General features: G+C 46.6%; 1 protein-coding gene across 1 annotated transcript in view; it reads left to right on the top strand.

Annotated features, from left to right (window-relative positions):
* F13A1 (coagulation factor XIII A chain) overlaps positions 1 to 21,025 on the top strand; it is a 190,190-nt gene that overhangs the window by 149,440 nt on the left and 19,725 nt on the right. The window contains exons 12-14 of the mRNA XM_006766094.2: positions 303 to 456; positions 7,464 to 7,751; positions 13,660 to 13,820. Of these exons, the coding sequence (XP_006766157.1) occupies positions 303 to 456; positions 7,464 to 7,751; positions 13,660 to 13,820 (603 nt within the window). The remainder of the gene's footprint in view (positions 1 to 302; positions 457 to 7,463; positions 7,752 to 13,659; positions 13,821 to 21,025) is intronic.

The following is a 21,025-nucleotide window of genomic DNA, read 5'->3' as shown; positions in this document are numbered from 1 at the left end:
TATATATATATATATATATAACTGCAGAGGATAAAAGAAAAGAAAAAAGGGGAGAAAGAACTGATTAATGTTTAGACAGCTGATAGTCCCATTTCTAAATATTCTTAATTTAAAATACCTGATAATTAATCTAGACTAGATTCCCATATAGAATAGTTTTAAAATGAGTTTATCCCTATGAATCCAGTGTGTTGGAGAAACATACCAACTCTAGGGGTAATAGATGACTACACCATTGAGAGGTAGAGATTTTGGTAACAAGGACATTTATGACAGCTAATGCTCTCTTTTCCTGTTTTCAGGTCAACAGTGATCTTGTTTACATTACAGCTAAAAAAGATGGCACTCATGTGGTGGAAGCTGTTGATACCACCCACGTTGGGAAATTAATTGTGACCAAACAAATTGGAGGAGATGGCATGAAGGATATTACTGATAACTACAAATTCCAAGAAGGTAATTTACTATAATTGAATGACAATTTCTTTGCCCAAGTCCATTTTGTACTTACCAAGGTCACTATGAGATGTTTCCCAGAGAATGCATTGGCATTTATAGCATAAGGTAGTCAGAGCAGAAGCATAAATTCTCAGGAATGAAAGACACATCACACCCACACTTTTTCATTGTAGTTTCATTAGTATGTTTGCTTTGATTAGAATTCTCTTCACATGGCTTGTGAAATTATTTGATTTTAAGTCATATCTACTTTAACAGCATATAGAATATATGAAAAGACAAAAATAATTTTAAATAATTCTATTGGAAAACATTATAATTTTAGTTCAATAACAGAAATTTAAATAACTATTCACATCTGTTTAGTATTTTATACACTATTCTTACATACATTGTTCCACTGAATGATCATGGAAATCCCTTGAGGTAGGTAATACAATATTAAGAGGACAGGGCAATCTTACTAGTCAGGAAATTAAGTTGAAGGCCTGTTTAAATTATAAAATAATGGCAATGTGGTTTTGTTCATTTTTATTGTGCAGAATATTTCAAATGGCGCTGTTGAGTTGGTACTGGACTGATTGCCTACTCTATGCCTGGAATAGTGTTTGGTGCGGGGGATCATTTTAGTGAGCAGGATCCGATTTCCATTCCTGGCCAAGTGACAGGATCATTGAGCAGAGAGGGCTTTGATAAGAAGAAGAGGAACACTCAGTCCAGCCAGGAGATTCAGAAAAGGCAAAGCAGGGTGAGAGGAATCACAGAGCACAGTTGAAGCTGGCCAGGGTTTCCACACAGTGGTCACATGACCAAATCATGAAGCACCTGGTATGCTTGGGGTCCTGCAGGCTCAGAGTGCCTAGGGGCTGAAGACAAACTGCCCAAGGTCAGCCGTGGACAGGAAGTGGAGGACCTTGGGTATCTCGATAGCAAATGAGGAGTATATTTCATAGATGATTCATCATCAGAGTTCTTAGGAGTGGCGTTTATTTTAGTGAAGAGATAAAAATGATGAATAATTAGCATATTCCTAAATATCCATCAGTATTCCTGAAGTGCTATGGAGTGCTGAATTTCTCTTAAATATTTTAGACAGTCTCTGCACTCTTATTTACAAAAGCAATTTGCACTATAAAGAGGAAGTTTGCTGAACTGAGAACTCTTGTGCATAGTATTAGAAATTCAAAATTTCTGTCATCTGAACTAGTGAAATTTTGCTGTATCTCTAAAATGATTCATTCTTTTTTTCTGTTACATATCCTCCATTGCACAACATAGATCAAAAGATTTTTTCTTTCTTTTTTTCCCCTAAAATGAGGGGAGGAAAAAATAAATTCAAAGACATAGAATAGAAACAATCTAAAAAAAATTTTGTGCTTAAAAAATAAGCATGATAAAACAAAACAAACAAACAATGTCCTCCTGTTATGGAGTTATATGCGAAAAGGTTTGGAAAGGAAAAATAAAAGTCCATAAAAAAGATAAAAGAAACTAGCTGTAATATTCATTCATTCATTCAACAATTGCTATTAATTATCCCCATATTTTCAAGACTGGGTACAAATAGAAACATGCATTGCTCTGCCTTCCCATCTAGCTGGAGAGACCAGCAGGAAGCAAACCCTCACCAAGTTGTGGGATGTGTGCAGGACACAGAGAAGGGAATCGCAAGCCCGCCTTGGGGATTCTGGAGGGTGTTAGTGAGGCTCACTGAGATGGAAAGATGAAGATTGGCTAGGGGAAGCATGGGGAAGGAGTTCTTTAGGAAGAGGCAGCTGGACAAGGATTGCGGATAAACAATCCTAGTGTGGAAGAAATCCTGATCAGACAAGAAAACAAGCGGTGAGCCTACAGGGAGCTGTCCAGGCCATCAGCTGTCTTATCTAACCTCACAGCAGAATGCCATTAGCTGTCAGCAGTGGAGGTGGCAGTGAAGTCCAAATCAAGGTCAGATGTCAAGAAAGGAAGGACCCAAAGGCAGCCTACAAAAAAGGAGTCAGGGCTTGACCAAGGGTAGACAACAGATTAAAACAAATAAAGTGTGCCAACTCTGAATGAGGAAGACATTTGCAATCTGGGCCACAGAGTTTGGCAAGAAGGCAAGGCTCAGATAGGTGGACCATGTGGGGTCTGGTCTAAACAGAAGTGCCCCTAAATTCCCATAGGTAGTTGTAAGAAACACCCATCCTGCTTCTGGATTAGAGCTTAATCCTAGGTAGATGGATAATTGGCCTCTTATTCAAAGATGGTGTATGCATTTCAAATTCCAGCTTTGGGAATGACTGAGTGGAGTACTGTTTAGAGGAGGGTGCTGAGACTGCTCTCAAATGTAGTGGGAAAGAGGAGGTGATTAAAGACGTCTGTCGTGGGCATCGAGGAAGGGGCAGCCAGCACCCTTGGCTGTGTATTTGCCACGCTGATTCTCATTATTGAATCTTTCATAAAACTTCTCTATCCACAGATTCTGAGTGAGGCCACTAAAGTTTGGAGATGAGCAAAAACCTAAAAAAGGAATTATTACCATATTTAGGAATTTACTATTTTAATTAACTAAATTGTGGACAGATCATTTTTCACTTGGACAAACTAAAGTTTAACATTAATTTTATACCTTTTATACTATAAAACTTTGAAAACCAGAATCCTTAAAACTTCTTCTGGGCAACATATCTTCTTCATGATGGTATCTGGATCCATTTCCTCATCACCCATCAATGATCCCGTCACTTGTAGTTTTCTCTCTCCTTCTCTGTTAGCTCCTTTCCATTAGAATTTCAGTGTTTAAAGAGTTTACAAAGTCTTTTCCAACAATATATCCCCCACCAAACATGCCCGCACTGTCTTCCTCCTCGCCTCCATGGCCAGGCGTCCTGGGAGAGCTGCCTGCACCTGGCAGCCTTCCATGTTCCTTTCCCTTATATTCCTCACCTCCATGCCCTACATTTTGCTACCAACATATCCTTGAAGATCTTCTCAAGGTCACTGAGACCACCTGATTGCCACATGGAAGAAACATTTGCAGACCTCAGTTTGCCTGACCTTCCTACACCTTTTCATGCTATTACTCCCAAGTCTGAAATTTGGTTTTCTTTGTTTCTATGCTGCAGTGTCTCCTGGTTCCATCCCAACCTGCTTGGTTCTTTGTTCTGTCTCCTCTCCCCGCCCCCCCCAAGTTCTGCTTTCCTTACTCCCTCCGAAAGTGACTTCATTCTGGGCTTACATCCTTGGGTTCATGCCCATTTCCTTGGGTTCTTTCTACAGCTGTTGTTATGTCCACATATACACCGTTCACTCCCAAGTCGTTGACCCCAATTTAGACCACTTTTCAGCTCTACATTTACCTAAAGTCCCACAGAAACTTGAAATGGAACCTTCCCAAATGTCACCTCTCCCACTCCCTTCCCCTCCCTAGGTCTGTTTCTCCTCTCTGTACCCCAGTGAAGGAAACCATGACCCACCAGAAGCAGCAAACCTGAATGTCCCTCTGAAACATCTCCCCTTCCCCGCCCCTCCTGATCTCCATGCCATTCTGAGAATCAGGCAGTATCATGTGCAGAGAACTCTTAGCATTGTGCCTGCTACCTAGAAAGTGTCCCGTGAAAGTAAGCTTCTGCTACCGCTAGTAATTGTATTATTCCTACCATACCACCTCTATTAGCTTGGGCTATGATGGCTTTTCTCCTGGATACCTGCTACAGCTTCCAATTCCCTTTCCTCTTATCCTCTTGCCCTCGTTCTAAACCCTGCATTGCTGCCAAGGTGGCATATTTAAAATGTAAACCTGAGCCTGGTTGCCACACTACTTAAAAGCCCTCCCTCTCTTCTGTCATCTCCAGGGCATTTCAGTCAGAGCACGGCCATGCCCCTGCCATCTGCCCTTTTGCCCCCTTCGCTGCCCCTGCTAACCACATGGGCAGTTATCATAAGTAGCAGCCAGGCGAGCTGCACAATTCCTCTAACAAGCCAGGCTGCCATTTGCCTCCAGGCCTTTGTTCTCCCTGTGGAGGGAAAAATGCTGAGAAGCCTTCCCTGTCCCTGGGTGAATGGTGACCCCTCTTCATACAGACTCTTACAGAAAAGGCTGTGCATCTCGCCTGAGAACAGGGCCTGACATTAGAGCATGAAATATCAAATGAGTGGTAACTCAGGTGAGCCTAATTGAACATCAAATGTCCTACACTGGACTGTTCGGTATCTCGGTATATAAAAGGCTAACATGTAAAGTGTCCTCTTGGGAGTTCAGCCGGGAGACCGGGAGTTCAATCGTTTGCTATGATGTGTGCTGACCACCAAGGGGTGGCATGGAATGAAGGAAGACCCCAGGTGGCAGTCAGAAGGCCCTGATTGGCCCTGATCGCTGGCCAGGCCTAGGGACCCTACCTGTGCACGAATTTCATGCATCGGGCCTCTAGTCCATTATAAAGATGAACATTTGATCTGGATGAAAGCAGAGGGCTTCTCCGAACCTCAGTCCTTTGAGCTTCTGCGCCAGGCTGAGTCCTAGATCTGGAGGACATGGAGCTTGCGTTGTGACAGGTGAATAACATCACATAGTGACAAGTACAGGCAAAAGGAAATAAAGCCAGGTGATATGTTAGTGAGAGCTGAGAGGACTGGGGACATTTACACGGGATGTAGGAAGGGAGGGCACTCTGAGAAGGTGACATTTGAATTAAGATCCAAACAATGGGAAGAAGGCACTCTCATTGCATCCCAGTTAACAGCCCTTCCAACTGGGGCCTACAGGAGTCTCAGACAATAGAATCTGGCTGTAGGCCATTCTCTCCCGGCACTGAATCTGGCACTGAATTCGTGGCCTGAATCATATGAGACATCAAAGCACCAAGCACAACTGCAGAGTAACAGGGATTCCCCTGCTCTGGGAGGCCTGCAGCTCCTGCCTCCTATCAGGGCCTGTGCTTCCTGTAACAGCCCAGCCTGCTCTGCCTGGCACCCCTGCTCACAGGGGCAGGCCCATCCCTAGTGGAAGCTAGAGGTCCCTCCATCTGTGACATGATACGGAATAAAGTTTCTTATCCCCACAAGCCTCCACTGCCCCCTCCCCTCATCCCATCCAGCTCAGCTTCTCCCCCCCAAAGTAGGCACCTCTCTGACCATGTTCCTGCTGCTGCTGCTTGCCCCCTGCATTCCGCCTAAATGCATATTTGGTATCCATCCAAAGCGGTAGCCATCAGTGCTCACTTTCTCGCAGAGCTATCTGCCAGATGTATTCTGCTAAAGTATTTCACTGCACTTTCCTTGTCACAGCCCTCCTTCCCTTTATTACTATCTCCCCCTATCGATCTGCAAACATGTGCTCTAGCCAATCCTAGACAAATTGTTTCTGGCATCTCCTGGCAATCTTGACAATCGGAGCAACTGTTAATACACATGCACACACAAATACACATGTTCGATTGTTTGCAACACCTGCTGGCATTTTCTTTGCCTTTGCGAAGTACTAGCAGCTGCCAATCCTTACGCTTGTAATACCTCTAATCCCCTTAACAACCCTCTGATGTTGGTTGGCTTCCTTGTTTTACAAACCAGGAAACTGATGGTAATAACAGTGCCTGCCACTTTACTCTAAGGATTAAAGGAGATAGTGTATGATACATACTTACCACAACACCCATCACAATGATAACCATTTGACTGCTTTTTATTTTAAACTAAGTGAAGGATCATATCTTAAGATGAGCATAAGTATAAAAGACAGCATTTTTATTTTGAAGTGCTTGTGTGTTGTTGTTTTTCTTGCTAGCCAATCCAAAGACTACTTCTAAGAAGCCAAAATATTTGCCTCTCTATTTGCCACAAGCACTGAGATACAGCCAAAGGAATTAGGATGGTAAAGACCATAGCAACTACCTGTTCACATCTCCTCAATCCCTGTCCCCCAAAGCCGAGCGTTTGGTCCTGTGCTCTGTAAGGAACATTAGCCCAGTTTGGACTCGGCAGCAGCAGGCTCTTAGGCCTAACTTGTACCTGTACTTCTCTCTTTCTCACATGTACAAAGCAAGTCTTTAGTCTCCTCCTCTCTCCTCCTCTCCATATCTTCATCCCCATCACCACCACTTTGGAAACCCTACATAAGACATATTTCAAAAAACAGCACACATCTCAAACAGCACCACCTTTCAATAGGCATTCCTCAAAACTATGTGTTGAGTATCAGGTACGTGGGAAATCTTGTTAAGTCTCCCAGGAGGGCACAATCTCAGAACCTTTCATAGGCTGTTGAACATGTGACCATCCAGGAGGCACTAGAGAACCCAGTGCTCCCCAAGGGAACTTGGCCTTCAGTCCTTTTGCAGGAAGGCGTGTTAACGGTTTGCTAGATCAGAGCATGGGGTGCAGTACACGGTTTGGGAAACAGGGATCTCTGCCCTCTGCCAGGAGCGAATGGCAATGGAGGGTGGAGTGGAGGGCTGTATGAGCTGCCCAGGTCCAGCTCAGCAGGAGCAGATGGGACAGGCCCAAGTGGAAAGAGCGATGAGGAAGACAGGTCTTGTTGGGGAGAGCCATGAACAGGAGAAAATTCAAATGCAGGAGGTGGACTGGTCAGATGTGATGACTATTGCCAAAATCTTTGCTTAGAGATCTTCAAGTTCTAGCTACGTGGCCAGGACTTGGGGAGGGAAGCAACTGATAGCACAGTTTGGGAAGAGCTAGATTTACCCCTTCTTCCTTCTGAAGCCTGATATAGTGGCTCTGCAGAAACGGCCGTTAGAGTAAGCCCCTTAGCAACCCCCTCTCAGATAGGCCTTGGGATGCCGCCTAACTCTGCAACCCGGGCAGGTCATGACTGGCTGGGACTTGATTTGGCAGAATTTGTGACATTGGAATGATTTGGGCACCTGCCTCACAGGAAGCGGTGTGGCTGGCAGAGGCAGTCCAGCGGGCACAGCACACGGTGCCTGCGGCTCGGGGTGTGCAGTCTGCGACCTTCGCTTTGAGGGACTGCATTTCGTTTCCCATCATCATCTCTGCATCTTTCCTAGGTCAAAAAGAAGAGAGACTGGCCCTGGAAACGGCCCTGATGTACGGGGTTAAAAAGCCCCTCAACACGGAAGGCATCGTGAAACAAAGGCCTAACGTGGACATGGACTTTGAAGTGGAAAATGCTGTGCTGGGAAAGGACTTCAAGGTCACCATCACCTTCCAGAACAACACCCCGAAAGCTTACACCATCTCAGCCTATCTCACGGGCAACATCACCTTCTACACCGGCGTCTCCAAGGAGGAATTCAAGAACGAGACATTTGAAGTGGCTCTGGATCCCTTGTCCTGTAAGCTAACCAGGGAGCTGTTCTCTCTGGGGCCTGCGACCTGCTTCTCTGTCTGGCTCAGGCCCGACACCCCTAATAACTTTCTGTAGAGTGAAGGTTCTGCCCCAGAGTTCAGGAGCGTGGGCCACATGGGAGAACCAACTTCTTTTAGCGAGGCCTCACCTTTCATCTTCATGCCTCTTGCACAGGAGCGAACACTGAAATTTTCAAAGTCATGAGCCAGCCCAGGAGTCATGAAAATTAAATCTAGCATAACTTCTTGCTACTCAAAGTGTGGGCTGAGGGCCTGAAGCATCGGCATCCCTGGGGAGCTGGTTAGAAATGCAGACTCTTGGGCCCTCCCAGGCCTGTCAATGAGGATCTGCATTTTAACAAGGTCCCAAGGGCACTGAGTGCATGAGAAAGCTTGTGAAGGACACATCCCAGCACACAGGCCCCCTGCCGGTGTCTCCCTCCCAGTTAGGCTTTGGGGGGACGGGGCTGCTCCCGCAGGAATGGTGGGTGCTGCTTGACCATGCAAAAGGCAGGGAGATCTAGGCTCTGCATGAAGACCATTTCTGCAAATGGATCTGTGTGATACACAAGGAGCGGAGAGAGCCCAGCCTTGGGAGAAGAAATGGGAGGCTCAGGTGTGTTGTTCAGGAGCTTCCGAGGGGATTTGCTCTCTCTGCCATCTCTCAGGGGCTCTCTCAGCCTTGACTCCTTCCAGCATCTTCTTCTAGAATATCTTAAGTAGGATTGGGATGGGCAGGCTGCACTTTACACTGGGGGTTGCAATTTCAGTCAATTTTATTTCTTGGGGTCCTAGTATTTAGTGGGCACAGCAGTTGGTCTCACAACTGGTAAAATTAGTCAATCGGAAGGAACTGGTCTCCAGGCAGAGCACATGGAGTTAGATAGGACAGGTCGGAAAGGACCTGGACACTTCCGGGCATCCGGCTTTTGTGGACCTGATGTGTTGACAAAAAAAGGGTATATGAATAAAAAGTTTTGCAAAGCAGAGGACCAAACCACAGCTCCACAGTGTACAAGCTTTCTGCATTTGGTGTCTGTCCCGAGCCACAGAAAGTTCAGAAAGATATTCCCAGAAAAATGGGAAGCTAGTCCCAAAAATCCCAATCCTAAGAAACCGACCCAAACTTGGGGGAGGAAGTCACGTTCCCTCACTTCAGTAAGGTGGCTTTACCAATTAGGAAACTCATTGGCATGGTATTTCTTTGGAAACTGGAAGAGTAGCCCTTTTTCTACCCCTGGAGGTAGAAAGGGAATCCCTATAGAAAAGAGCAGCCAGGGAGGGCAGTGGTAAAGGACTCAGAGCAGAACAGTCATCCCAGCTGTTCAGTGCAGGCAGATGCAGTGGCCTTTAGAGCCTGAGCCCTGGAGTGAGACAAGTCTGGATTGAGGTGTGATGGTCGCCTACTAGGTGTGTGTCCCCAGGCAAGCTCCGCTAGTCATCTGAGCTCACTCTCCTCATCTGCACACAGAAACAATACTACGCACATCACAGGGCTGTGGATTCACTCTCACGCCTTTATTTTGTGCTTACAAGTCCAGCTTCTGCTTTATGCTGGAGAGGTAGCAATGAACAAAACAGAAGTTCTCACTACCCTCATGGAGTTTGTAGACACCTGTGGTGAGGTGGGGTCTCAACAATATACAAGCAAACAAGTGAATATATAGTGTGGCTGACCCTGTAATAGGGAAATAGAAAGCAGGCTAAGCAAGAGAGGAAGTGGTGGTAGAGATGAGGTGGTCGGGGAAGAAACCATTTAAAAGAAACCTGACAGAAGGGTGGGAGTGAACTTTCTAGCCAGAAGAAACCGTAAGGGCAAAGGCCCTGAGGCCAGAGCATATCTGATGTGTTCAGTGAACAGCAATGAGACCAGAGTCAGGAACAAAAATGGCAAGGTGAGAGTGGTGGGCAAAGACCATGAAGAGCTGTAGGCCTAGTACACACTTTGGCTTTGTTTCCAAATGAGCTGAAAGAACCATTAGAGGGTTCTGAGCAGAAGTCTGGCATGACAAGACTGAGGCTCTGCAAGATCACTCTGGCTGCTGTACTGAGAATAGACTCTTGGGGGAGTAGGGTAAAGCTTAGAGACTAGTTAGGATGTTATTGCAATAGCTTAGTGAGAGATGGTGGGGTAGCGAGGGAGGTAGTGAGAACTGGTCAGATGTTCTGAAGGTAGAGCCCACTGGATTGGCTGACAGATTGGATGTGTGGTGTGAGAGAAGGCGAGTAAGGAGGAAACGAAATGAGATAAATATATTTGAAATGGATCACATATGGTAGGCTCTCAGTAAATGTTAACTTCCAACATGTTTACATTTTGGGAAACTGAGACTGAAAAGATGAGTTGATGTGTTCAAGGTCACACACAGTAATTAGAGGCAAAGCAGATAACAGAAGCCAAGTCCAATTCAGGCAGGGACAGTGAGCCAACTTGCTGTAACCTTGGGCCCTAAGTGGGCCAGTTTCCTTACTTGTGCCCTTGCTACCTGGCATCCAGCTGCTCCTCCCTCCCCTGAACAGGGAACTAGATGCAATCCTTTTCCCACCTCACAAGAGCTCCATCTCTAAATCCCCGTCTCCTCTCCCTAATTCAATAAATGATTGAGCTTATATGAATTAGGGAGCTAGGATGACGTACTACATTAGCCCTCCCAGTCACTGACCAAACCTAAGCCAGACTTCATATTAACATAGGTCCCACCCTCTCAGCCCACCCCAAGGCTTGTCCTGTATAACTTGAAGGGAGTTGAAGACTATTTCTTGCTTTGCCTATAGATAGGCGGCATTAACTGCATGCAATAAGTTGCATATTGCAATATAAATAAATTGCACAATATTGCAAAGTATGATTCTAGACTATGATTTAGAGGGTCAGAGTACATTGCTAGGAGGCTGTACTGCAAAGAAAGTTTTCCAAGCAGAATGGGAGGTATACTTTCCAGATTGATGATTAAAGAATCTGTGTGGGCTAGAGTCAGCTTGGAAGACTTGAATAACTTAAACCTTCCAGTACCTTCAAAGGTGCTATCATTTCCACTTGGCTATATTTAGTTTTCTCTGCTTTTTGGAAAAGAGATGAGGCAGCTCCAGTCTGTGTCTCCCTTGGCTTTCCCCAGACACCGTAAATGATATTGGCAGCAACCCAGCTCCACCGCTCATAGAATGAAAATCTATTCTTCTTTCTCTTGCCACATTTAATAAACTTTATCTAGAACAATTTCTTGTGTGGTGGCAAAACATAGCACTTACATAACATACTATTTCAGGAGCACTGTTCTCTTGGGCTGGAAACACAGCCCAGTTTCCTCGGTGCTATGATTTAGAGGATGCTCTGCCCCCAAGATAAAGGGGTCCTGATCCTGACACTGTAAAGGTAACGGGGGCCTCTGCAAATATTTCTAGGAAGAAGTCAGGCATATCCCACCAGCCTAAAGGAACCCAGTGGTCAAACACAACCATGTAGAAAGAGCCAGACGACACCCATATTTTATTACTGGCGGTAGATGAAGGCAAAATGCATGTTCTTCAAGGCCTGTCATTTTACCACTCCATCTGTGCAGATCTGGGGAAGTGAAAAGCAGGCCCCATGTGCTCATCCGATGTTGCATCTAACTGAGGGGCAGAGTCTTATTCATCTGGACAATTAATTTCTGGGAGAGCCATGGAAAGTGGAATCTAGGCTCAGGCCCAAAGAAGGCAGCATGATTGGTTATTTAAAAATGCAGAATTCAAGGGCCAACATCAAGGCCAGTTCATAAATGCAAAAGGCTGGCTCTGAATGGAACAGGACTGCCCAGGAATCAATCCAAGTCCTTCAGCACTTGTGTAAGATGGACCAATACCTTCTAATACCTCTGCATAGCCTAGGGCAGAGTTTCTCAGCAGAAGCACCATTCCAGATGGTAGATAATTGCTGCGGGTCCGTCCTGTGCATTGCAGGATGTTTAGCAGCATCCTTGGCCTCTCTCCACTGGATGCCTGCCAGTAGCAACCAGTTCTGACAACCAAAAATGTCTCAGACATTGCCCCATATGCCTAGGGGTGAGGGGAACAAAATTGCCCCCAGTTGACAACCACTGGTCTAGACTAACCAGCCTTTCCAGTTTGCCAGGAATTGAGTAGGTTCTGGGGTACAGAACTTTTCATTTTAAAACTGAGACTGTCCTAAGTCCACCTTAACTCTGCCACTTCTGCTGCTAAAAGCCCCTGTCTCTGGGAGCTTTGCAAACCTGCAAAGCCATCATCTGGGCATCTTAGTCAAGGACAGACCTTGACCCAGTCAGTGGGGTGGGGTAGGGCTGGAGAACCTGCGCTGTAACAAGCTCCCGGTGGTGGTGTCCGCTGGCCCACAGACCACACTGGGAGCAGCAGGCCTGGGGTGGAAAGGCCATTCTTGCCCCTTTGTCAGGGCTGATTCTGTGGGGAACCCCTGGGGATTGGGGCCCTGCTTCTCAGCCCCCAGCTGCACACCAGAGTCCACCTCACTGAGCCCGGCCCCCGAGATTCTGATTTGATTGGTGAGGGGTGGGGTCTACCAGGGAAGGTTCTTAAATAGCCCCAGGTGACTGTGATGCGGTGCCAAGACTGGGAACTCCTCAGCCAGAGGGCTGGAGGTGGCCACAGCACCTGCTCATCTGTGAGGAGCTTCCAAGTGGGTGCTGATGCCTCTCAGCTGTGATCCAGCCGGCCAGGAGGCCTCCCTGTGCTCTGGCGCCATCTCCATGCAGCCTTCCTTCCTGGCTGCAGGGGCCGCTGCTCATTATGGAAAGCTGTCATGAACTACGCTCTGCCCTGGAAACTGGCAACCATGACAGTTATTTCCTTTAATAACTTTTGTAGGAAGGAGGAATCTTTGGCAAAAGGCAGGCATTGGGCAGGGAAGCAGTGGTGGAGACGTGCAATTCCCTGAACGCCTACAGACCCTGTGCTTCTGTGTCTGGGGGTGGAGGCACGAGTCTGTTTTCCTGCTGGGCGGCTGGCTGACGATGCCACACTAGCACGTGGCTCTGCCCAGGCAGGTAGCAGCTGCTGTGGCACTGGGGCCTGGGCTCGGTCTGCAGCAGGACCGCGCTTTGCTCTCTAGAATCCTGGACTGCGGGAAAGGAGAGTGATAGAGCAAGTGGGCGATGCAGCCACAGAGAACCTCACTGCTGTGGCCAGAGCCACAAGGTAGGGTCCCCGGCCCCAGGCTGACGGTGAGCAGGGGGAGCCGGACCCTCCTCCCCCTCCAGATGTCCTCCTGAGAGCTAACCTCAGTGACTCGAGGAAACAAGCTTTTGGCACAGAGGCCTGTTAAGTGGCAAATAGGAGAGGAGGTGGGAGGAAGCTGAATGCCTATGGTGAAAACTGGTTTCAACAGCTTCTTTCTCTTCCATAGAAAAATCATGTCAGATTAGTACAGGAAAAGCTGGAAAGAAAACACAGAGCTATAAGGGGGTGACTGACAGTGTTGCTCCAGCATGCCCCAGGGCCTACAAGAGATGCTGCTTATTGCACGAGGGGTCGGCACTTGGAATGGTGCCCTTGAACGTCACCGCTCCACACCCGCCATCCTCAGATTGTCCCTCCCAAATCAAAACAGCCGCAGTCAAAACCCCTGGGTCCTTGGTTTTAAACATGGCACATATATTACAACAGCAGAAGCACTATTTGGAAAATCCGACACATTTTCTCCAGTAGGACCTTACTGAATATTAGATTTCCAGCACATTCTTTCCTTACCCAGAAGCAGGAGAGCTTATCCCTGATCCCTGATTGACTGTTCCATCTGCCCCTCCCTCACCTTTGCTTTGCTCGGTGGGTGCTGTGCTAATGGGGGAAAGAGGAGGGCGCTCGAGGGAAGGAAAGCGGATCCTATCTCAGTCCTGATACCCAGCATGTGTCTCTCTCTGCCAGTCAAGAAAGAGGAGGTGCTGGTCAGAGCCAGCGAGTACATGGGCCAGCTGCTGGAGCAAGCGTCTCTGCACTTCTTTGTCACAGCCCGTGTCGATGAGACCGGGGATATTCTGGCCAAGCAGAAGTCCACTGTGCTGACCATCCCCTCGATCATCATCAAGGTCAGTGTGAGCATCTCAGACAAGGGAGAACAGCAAGATCGTTGATTAGTTATTCAGGCTTACTGTGTTTTACTGTGAGTGAGTGTGTGTGTGTATGCTCAAAAAAAAAAAAAAAAAATGGAGCTAGGATCCTCCTGTTCTTTGAAAGAAGTAAACCACCCAAATATAGACATGCACATATAACACTTTTCTCTCCCCTCCAGATCTAAATATATGGATCTGGCTGCAGATATAAATATAACCTGTAGGTATGAACACACTTGTGGAGGAAGATAAAGATGTGTAATGGATACATATACTTAGAATTCTCACTGCCTCCAGCTTAAAGTGGGTCAGGCCTGGCATGAGATGGAAACCGCTTGGATCGTCTCCACCTGCACTTTGGACAATACTGCTGTTCATTGCGATATAGTTGTAGCCAGTAGAATGCACAAACTGAAAGGTCAGCGAGATGGCAATGACTTTTCATCCAGGTATTCACCTTGCAACCACCAGAAAATGTCCTCATGCCTTTTCCAGTAAATGACCCCTCCCCCGTCACCAGGATAACCACCTTCCTGACTTTTGTCACCACGGGGGTGTTTTTTTGCCCACTTGGCTAGTAGTTTTAACATTTTCTCCCCATTGAGCACCAGAAATCTCTGCCCAGGTGGCTGAAAGGAACTTGGCAGAGGAGGGCTGACTGTGGCAGCCCGTGTGCTTCCGCATCTCAGGAGCACCGGCAGCATCGTGCAGCCGCATGGCTCACACCTTCCCACCCTGTGAGCAGGTACCCAGCCGCAGCAGGGTCCTCAGAGTCCCACACCTCCTGCCAGGACTTAGAGACCTTCCCAGGCCGCTGGAGAACTTTGTCCTTGAAGTGACTGAGTGATTAGCACAGCTCCTGAGCTGCATTCCTCAAAGTGATAGACAAATCAATGTTTGACAAAATTTTCATATTTTAAATGCCCCTGGAGTTGGGAGATGGGCAGTGGGCTAGAAAGGGGGAGTTAGGCCTTGTGTCTGATAAATAATTTTCTGTGGATCATTTGTAAAACGAATCATTGTTGTGTAGCATTCAAAGTGACAGCCTTTGTTGGGTCTCAAGACATGTGGGTGACACTGATGACCACCATACAGTGAGTCACCCCAGAACAAGGCTCAGCCAAACAGACATGTAGTGCCCTCCGAGGGCAAGAACCCCAAACCCTGCATTTCCAGAAAGGCTTCCATCATCATCTGTGGTTATTTTACCCCAGTCACCTCCCACAGGTGAGTATCAGAGGCAAACTAAAATGAGGACGTTCAGGGCCTGCAGGCCCAAGAGGAAACAAAGGCAAAATGGGAAAGTGCATTGGTATCCCTGCAGAGGTGCCCTCAGTGCGAGAAAGCATGAACCCAACAGTGAGAAGCTCTGGGTACCATAAGCAGGGGGCCTGCCCACCACCTCCAGTGGGCAGGCTGCCCCCATGGCCTGCTGTCCCTGGGAGACATGGGGCAGTGCCTGCAGGGTCACCCCAGCTGCACTCAGAGGCATCCCTTACCCTCTCCCACCAAAGCAAGGCCTGCCTGCTCTCTCCAGTTATGAAGCCACAGCCTGTCCCTGGGAAGGGCTGGGAGAGAGCATTCCAAGCTGCACAGTGATCAAACCACAGCATGAAACAGGATTTAATGGCACCGCTGATAATGAACTGGGTGTATAAAAGAAACTAATAACTTTCATCTCTGAGACATTATTAATTTGAAGGTTTATTTGTTAGTTATCTTCTGGGTTTACTTAAAGAGCAGTTTCACTCCCCAGGGGCAGAATCAAATACCATCTCCAACAAGTTGAGTGAGCTGGGCAGGGAGGGTGCACTTTTTAAAAAGTTGTGTTTTTGTTTTTAATTTCCATTAAGGTGTCAGGGATGCTGTTTTGGGAGGAAACTTAGTCAGAGGCAGAGCCATTTGACTGGGACTCAAGCGTGAGAGAAATGGACATTGTGGCTTCTGTCCAGAGCCGAGGTTGTTCAGGAAAGGAGGCAGGAGGCAGCCTTGCGTGAGCTGCCCCTTAACCACTAACCCCATTAACCACATTAACCTCAAAACAAACTCTCAGCAGGGGAAGAGGTGTTCCTGGGTAAAGCACCTCACACTTTAAAACCCACCCAGGTGTCCTTGAGCTGTGAGAGGCCTGATTCCAGAAACTAATGGCCTGGGGGCCTGGGATGCAGCCTAGCCTGCTGGACATATGAAATACAGATGGCAGTCCTCATCCTGAAAGTGATTTAAGGAGGGAAAGACACAGAGGAAAGGCAGGAGGGTGGGGGGAGATGGGAAAGTGTGAAATGTTTATGTTTGTTCGTTTCCCCCCACATCTTGCGTGGTTTAGGGTTCAGAATCTGGAAGAGGGCCACACACAAATGAAAGAGACAAGTAATAATTTGGAAATACTGGGGGGCCAGGCAGGCAAGTCCAACTCAAGGGGAAGGACTTCCACTGGTGCTCAGGCCTCGACAACCTTTTATTGGTTTGGGATACACCCATAGCTCTTAGGTAGGCAATTTCCAGTAACAGGCAGACTAGCCTATCAGCAAGAATTTACATAATAATAAATGGGGAAGTTGCTTCAGCTACCATTGTCTGGACTAACAGTGGGTGCGCAGCCCTGGTCTTTGCCAGGGCTTCAAGGTTACCAGCCTTCCGGGTTCCTTGTCCACACCTTTCTGCTAGTGAAGACAATAGGCAGCTTCCCACAAGAAAAGAAGGGAAGGAAAGGGGGAAAGGAAAGAGGAAGAAAGAGCAGAGGGGGATGAGGGAAGAGAAAGAAAATGTTACACTGAAGTATTACACAGGAGACCTTAGGGAGAGAAATCAAATAAACTGAATAAAACAGGAATTGGAAAGGGAGCTAAATGCAACCAAAGTAAAAAAAAACACAATGGCTCAGAGGTCCAGAATTGCCAAATTCTAGGAAAATGCTAGAACTCTCTGTGCATCACTTTGAGTCTGACATGGTCTACAGCTGACAGAACCTCTCAAGTTCTCTGCCATGAATGTGCTGGGTACGGGGAGATGACATGTAAGCCAAGGGTTAGGAGGACATGACCTTCCACTCTTAGCTCATGGGCAGGAGGAAGGAAAAGACCAGAACACAGTGATGACAATGATAGCAGCTAGAAAATATTGAGCTCTGTATTATATTTCTCTTGTATTTTCTTATTTAATCCTCAATACCATCTTATGAGATGGATATTATTATAATCCACACTTTACAGATGAGAAAACTAAGGCCCAGAGAGGCCCCCTGTGGTATAGAAGTCAAGACATGGGCTTTGGGACCAAACTATCTGAGTTCAAAGCCTCTTTTCTCTATATAATAAGTGTGTGACCATGGACACATCACTTCTCTTTCTTGGAATCTTTTTCTCATCTGTAAAAGAGAGATAATGGCAATACTTCCTTCATAGGGTTGTTGTCAGTATATAATGAGTTAATGGATACCTAAGCCCAAGTCAAAGTCAATGCCAAGTATATGTTGGTTGTTGATATTATTGTCATTGTTACTGTTCATAAGCAGCTCACCCGTGAGCGAGTGCCTGCTAAGGGAAAGAATGAAGCTTCTAACCCAGGTTTTTTGCAGATGACCACTAGGCTACATTACTCTCACACTGGAACTTCTATAGAAAGTGGAAGATGGTGACTGCCTTCACAAAGTGTCTATTTTCCAAGGGAGAGAGATGACCCGATCATGAGTTTGGTTGAAGTGGGGTATCAAAAATTAAGGCAGTAGATGATCCTCAATGAATGACAGCATTTCAAGCAGCAGCAATGGATGAAGAGACATCTCCAGATCCTAGGAAAAAAACCTAATCAAGGACAAGGAGAGAGGTTGATGGCAGGTATGGGGAGCAACTAGAGCCTGCTGTGGCTAGAGTTGAGGCTGGAAGCAGGGGACTAGTGGTTATAAACCTAGAATAGCAGCTTGGGGCCATTTTAAGATGAGTCTAAAAATTTTGGATGAGAGCTTTATATTTGAGTCCATGAACAAAGACTTCAGTGAAGACTCTGGAGCATAAATATAACATTATTAGAGGCCCAGTGCACAAAATTCATGCACCTATAGGGTCCCTAGGCCTGGCTGGCAATCAGGGCTGATCTGTGGGGCGACTGGTGGAGTGATCAGGGGCACCCTGCTGGCACCCGCCTTGGCCAGCCTGGAGCCTGTGGGCTGGGGGCAGCTCCTGCATTGAGCGTCTGCCCCCTGGTGGTCAGTGTGCATCATAGCGACTGGTCGTTCTGCCATTAGGTCAATTTGCCTATTAGGCTTTTATTATAAGATTGTCCCCCTCCCCAAGAGTTGGAACCTCTTTTCTTTCTCTTCCTCAAAACCTTTGCCCAAATCATCATCTTATTCTTGGAATCCCCAGCTCAACCTGGGGACTGCAGTTTCCTGGCAGCAACTATGCAGCTGTTCTTAATGAGCCCCCTTTTTAGAGCAAATAGAGGCCAACCTGGAACAATATTGAGCCCTAGCAAAGGAGTTGGCCAGTGGACATGTACTCACATCCTTATGGACCCAGTCTTGGATTACATTCTTCCCGCCAATCATCATGCATGAGTCATAGTGTATAATCTGCATATGGAAAATGGCAGGGAGAGACATTCATTAAACTTTAATGAGCACGCATCTCTTTTTCCATGCTATCACAATATTTTGAATTAAAAAAAAGTATATTTTATTAAAATCAGACATAGAATTTTTCTCTGCCTTCCCATGTGTTGATGGTTGTAAGAAGCTTTAAGTCAGAAAAAGACTCAGGCATTTTGGTTTTTAATGAACATCTATTTTTAGGGAAGGATGGAAGCAATGACAGGAATTCAGCTCCAGGCTGCAGACTGGTTTGTCTGGAATCTGTGGTGTGTGATGTGGGAACAGCATTCTGGTGGGGCTCTCCCACTGTCAGTTAGCAGTGAAGGTTTCACATTTTTTCTGCTCTCACCCAAGTCAGCTAGAACAAGAACACCAGGAGTCCCTTTTGTAGAGACACAGTAACTTATAATACTTAGAGATGGCTGCAGTCAGGCCACCTGGGTTCACAGTCCTACCTGCTTTGGGCTAATTACTCAATCACCTCAGGGTACAATAATAGTACTGACCTCACTGGGTTTCTGGGAGGGAGCAAAGAAATCCTATATAATAAAGAGGTAATATGCAAATTGACCATCACACCCTTGCACCCCCATGTCATCATAAGTCAGCCGCCCCATGTGGTCACAAGATGGCCACCACAAGATTGCCAGCAGAGGAGGGCAGTTAGAGGCAACCAGGCAGGAAGGGGAAGGTAGTTGGGGGTGACCAGGCTGACAGGAGGGCAGTAAGACATCGATCAGCTGGCAGGGGAGTGATTAGGGGGTGATCAGACTGGCAGGTAGAAGCAGTTAGGGGCAATCAGACAGGCAGACAGGTGAGCAGTTGGGAGCCAGCAGTCCCGGATTGTGAGACGGATGTCCAACTGCCAGTTTAAACTGGCAGTCGGACATCCCCTGAGGGGTCCCAGATTGCAGAGGGTGCAGACTGGGCCGAGGGACACCCACCCCCCCAGTGCATAAATTTTGTGCACCGGGCCTCTAGTAATTCATATAAAGAGCTTTGCATGGTACTTTGATCATAGTAAGTACTCAATGAAGACCAATATCTATTAGCTTTTACCACACACATTTTTCTTCTCCTCCTCTTTTTCTTTCTCTTCCTCTCTCCTCTTAAATTTCTTCTCCTTCTCCTTCTCCTTCTCCTTCTCCTTCTTCTCCTTCTCATTCTCATTCTCATTCTTATTCTTAATCTTACTTTTCTTCCCCTCCTCCTCTTTCTTACTCTCCTCCTACTACTACTTCTCTCTCTCTCATACACACACACACACACACACACACACACACACACACCCTTTCTCTTTGAACTTCAGTATCCCCTTTTTCAAAATAATTAAGCCACTAATATTTATAATACTATTTATTGTAATTATAATCTATACTAATAAAAGGGTAATATGCAAGTTGGTCAGGACGTCCTCACATAATGACCAAACAGCAGGCTGCATGGGGCGACACAGCAGGGGGAGCAGTTGGGGGCAACCAGGCCGGGAGGGGCAGTTGAGGGTGACCAGGCCTTCAGGAGGGGAAGTTAGGAGCAATCAGGCAGGCAGGCAGGTGAGCAGTTAGGAACCAGCAGTCCTGGATTGTGAGAGGGATGTCTGACTGCCAGTTTAGGCCTGGGGATCAGGCCTAAACCGGCAGTTGGGTATCCCCCAAGGGGTCCGGGATTGGAGAGGGTGCAAGCTGGCCTGAGGCAACCGCCCCCCCCCCTCGTGCTATAATTTCGTGCACTGGACCTCTAATTACATATAAAGGACAAAGTTTCTGTGGGTTAACATCTGTAATGTTTATGAGAATGCTTAGCCCATGCCAAGACCTGGTAGCTGCTGTTACAGTTTCCTCCTTCCCTGCCTAGGCCCATCTATACCTGGAAATCCCACAATCACGCCCTGAGAACTGCTCAGAGCAGCATGTGGCCCTCTAGCCTAAAGTGAAGGTAACACTCACCTGGTGGCACTGAATCTGACTGCTGGGTGTCAAGTGTGTGCGATGCTCCCTATGGAACCCTCATGTGTGGGAAGCCAGTCTTTGAAGAGCCTGGAGCAAGGCTGGGTGAGAGAGCAGAAGACCTCCATTCAGGATCTGGGAAATAAACTCTTCTGAGTGCCATTCTAAAACCGCTCAGGTGCCAAGACCTTGGTAGTATTATCCTGTAAAACAAGGATTTGCAGAACATCTCTAAACCCCTGTAGAACTCATCTTCTCATATGTGTTAGGAGTAATGCTGCTAAGAGAAAATATAACCCTTTCTATGTATATAATTTTTAAAATTACAATCGTGAACACACAGGTGCTCCAAAACTTTAAAAAATTTTTAAGCACTTAAAATAAGAACAATTGGCTGTTTCCAAGACTTTTAAACATGAGTTTTGATGTGCTTCACTTCTCTAGGGCCCCCACAAGTGTAGTTGTTGACCTAGAGTGGCACTAATAAGATTGTAACATGCATTTACCCCTTACTTTTTTTTTATTTGACTAAAAGAAATTTCTAGTGTTTATTAATCTTTTAGTTTATTCTGTCACTCATTTGTTCATTAATTTCTTGAATTCACTCAACAAATAGTTATTTGGAGCTCCCTCCGTAGATAATTGTA

This window comes from Myotis davidii, unplaced genomic scaffold (genome assembly GCF_000327345.1).
Source record: "Myotis davidii unplaced genomic scaffold, ASM32734v1 scaffold80, whole genome shotgun sequence".
Classification (NCBI taxonomy): Eukaryota; Metazoa; Chordata; class Mammalia; order Chiroptera; family Vespertilionidae; genus Myotis; species Myotis davidii.
The sequence above is the reverse complement of the archived record's forward strand: the minus strand, read 5'-3'. Positions and strand labels throughout refer to the sequence as shown.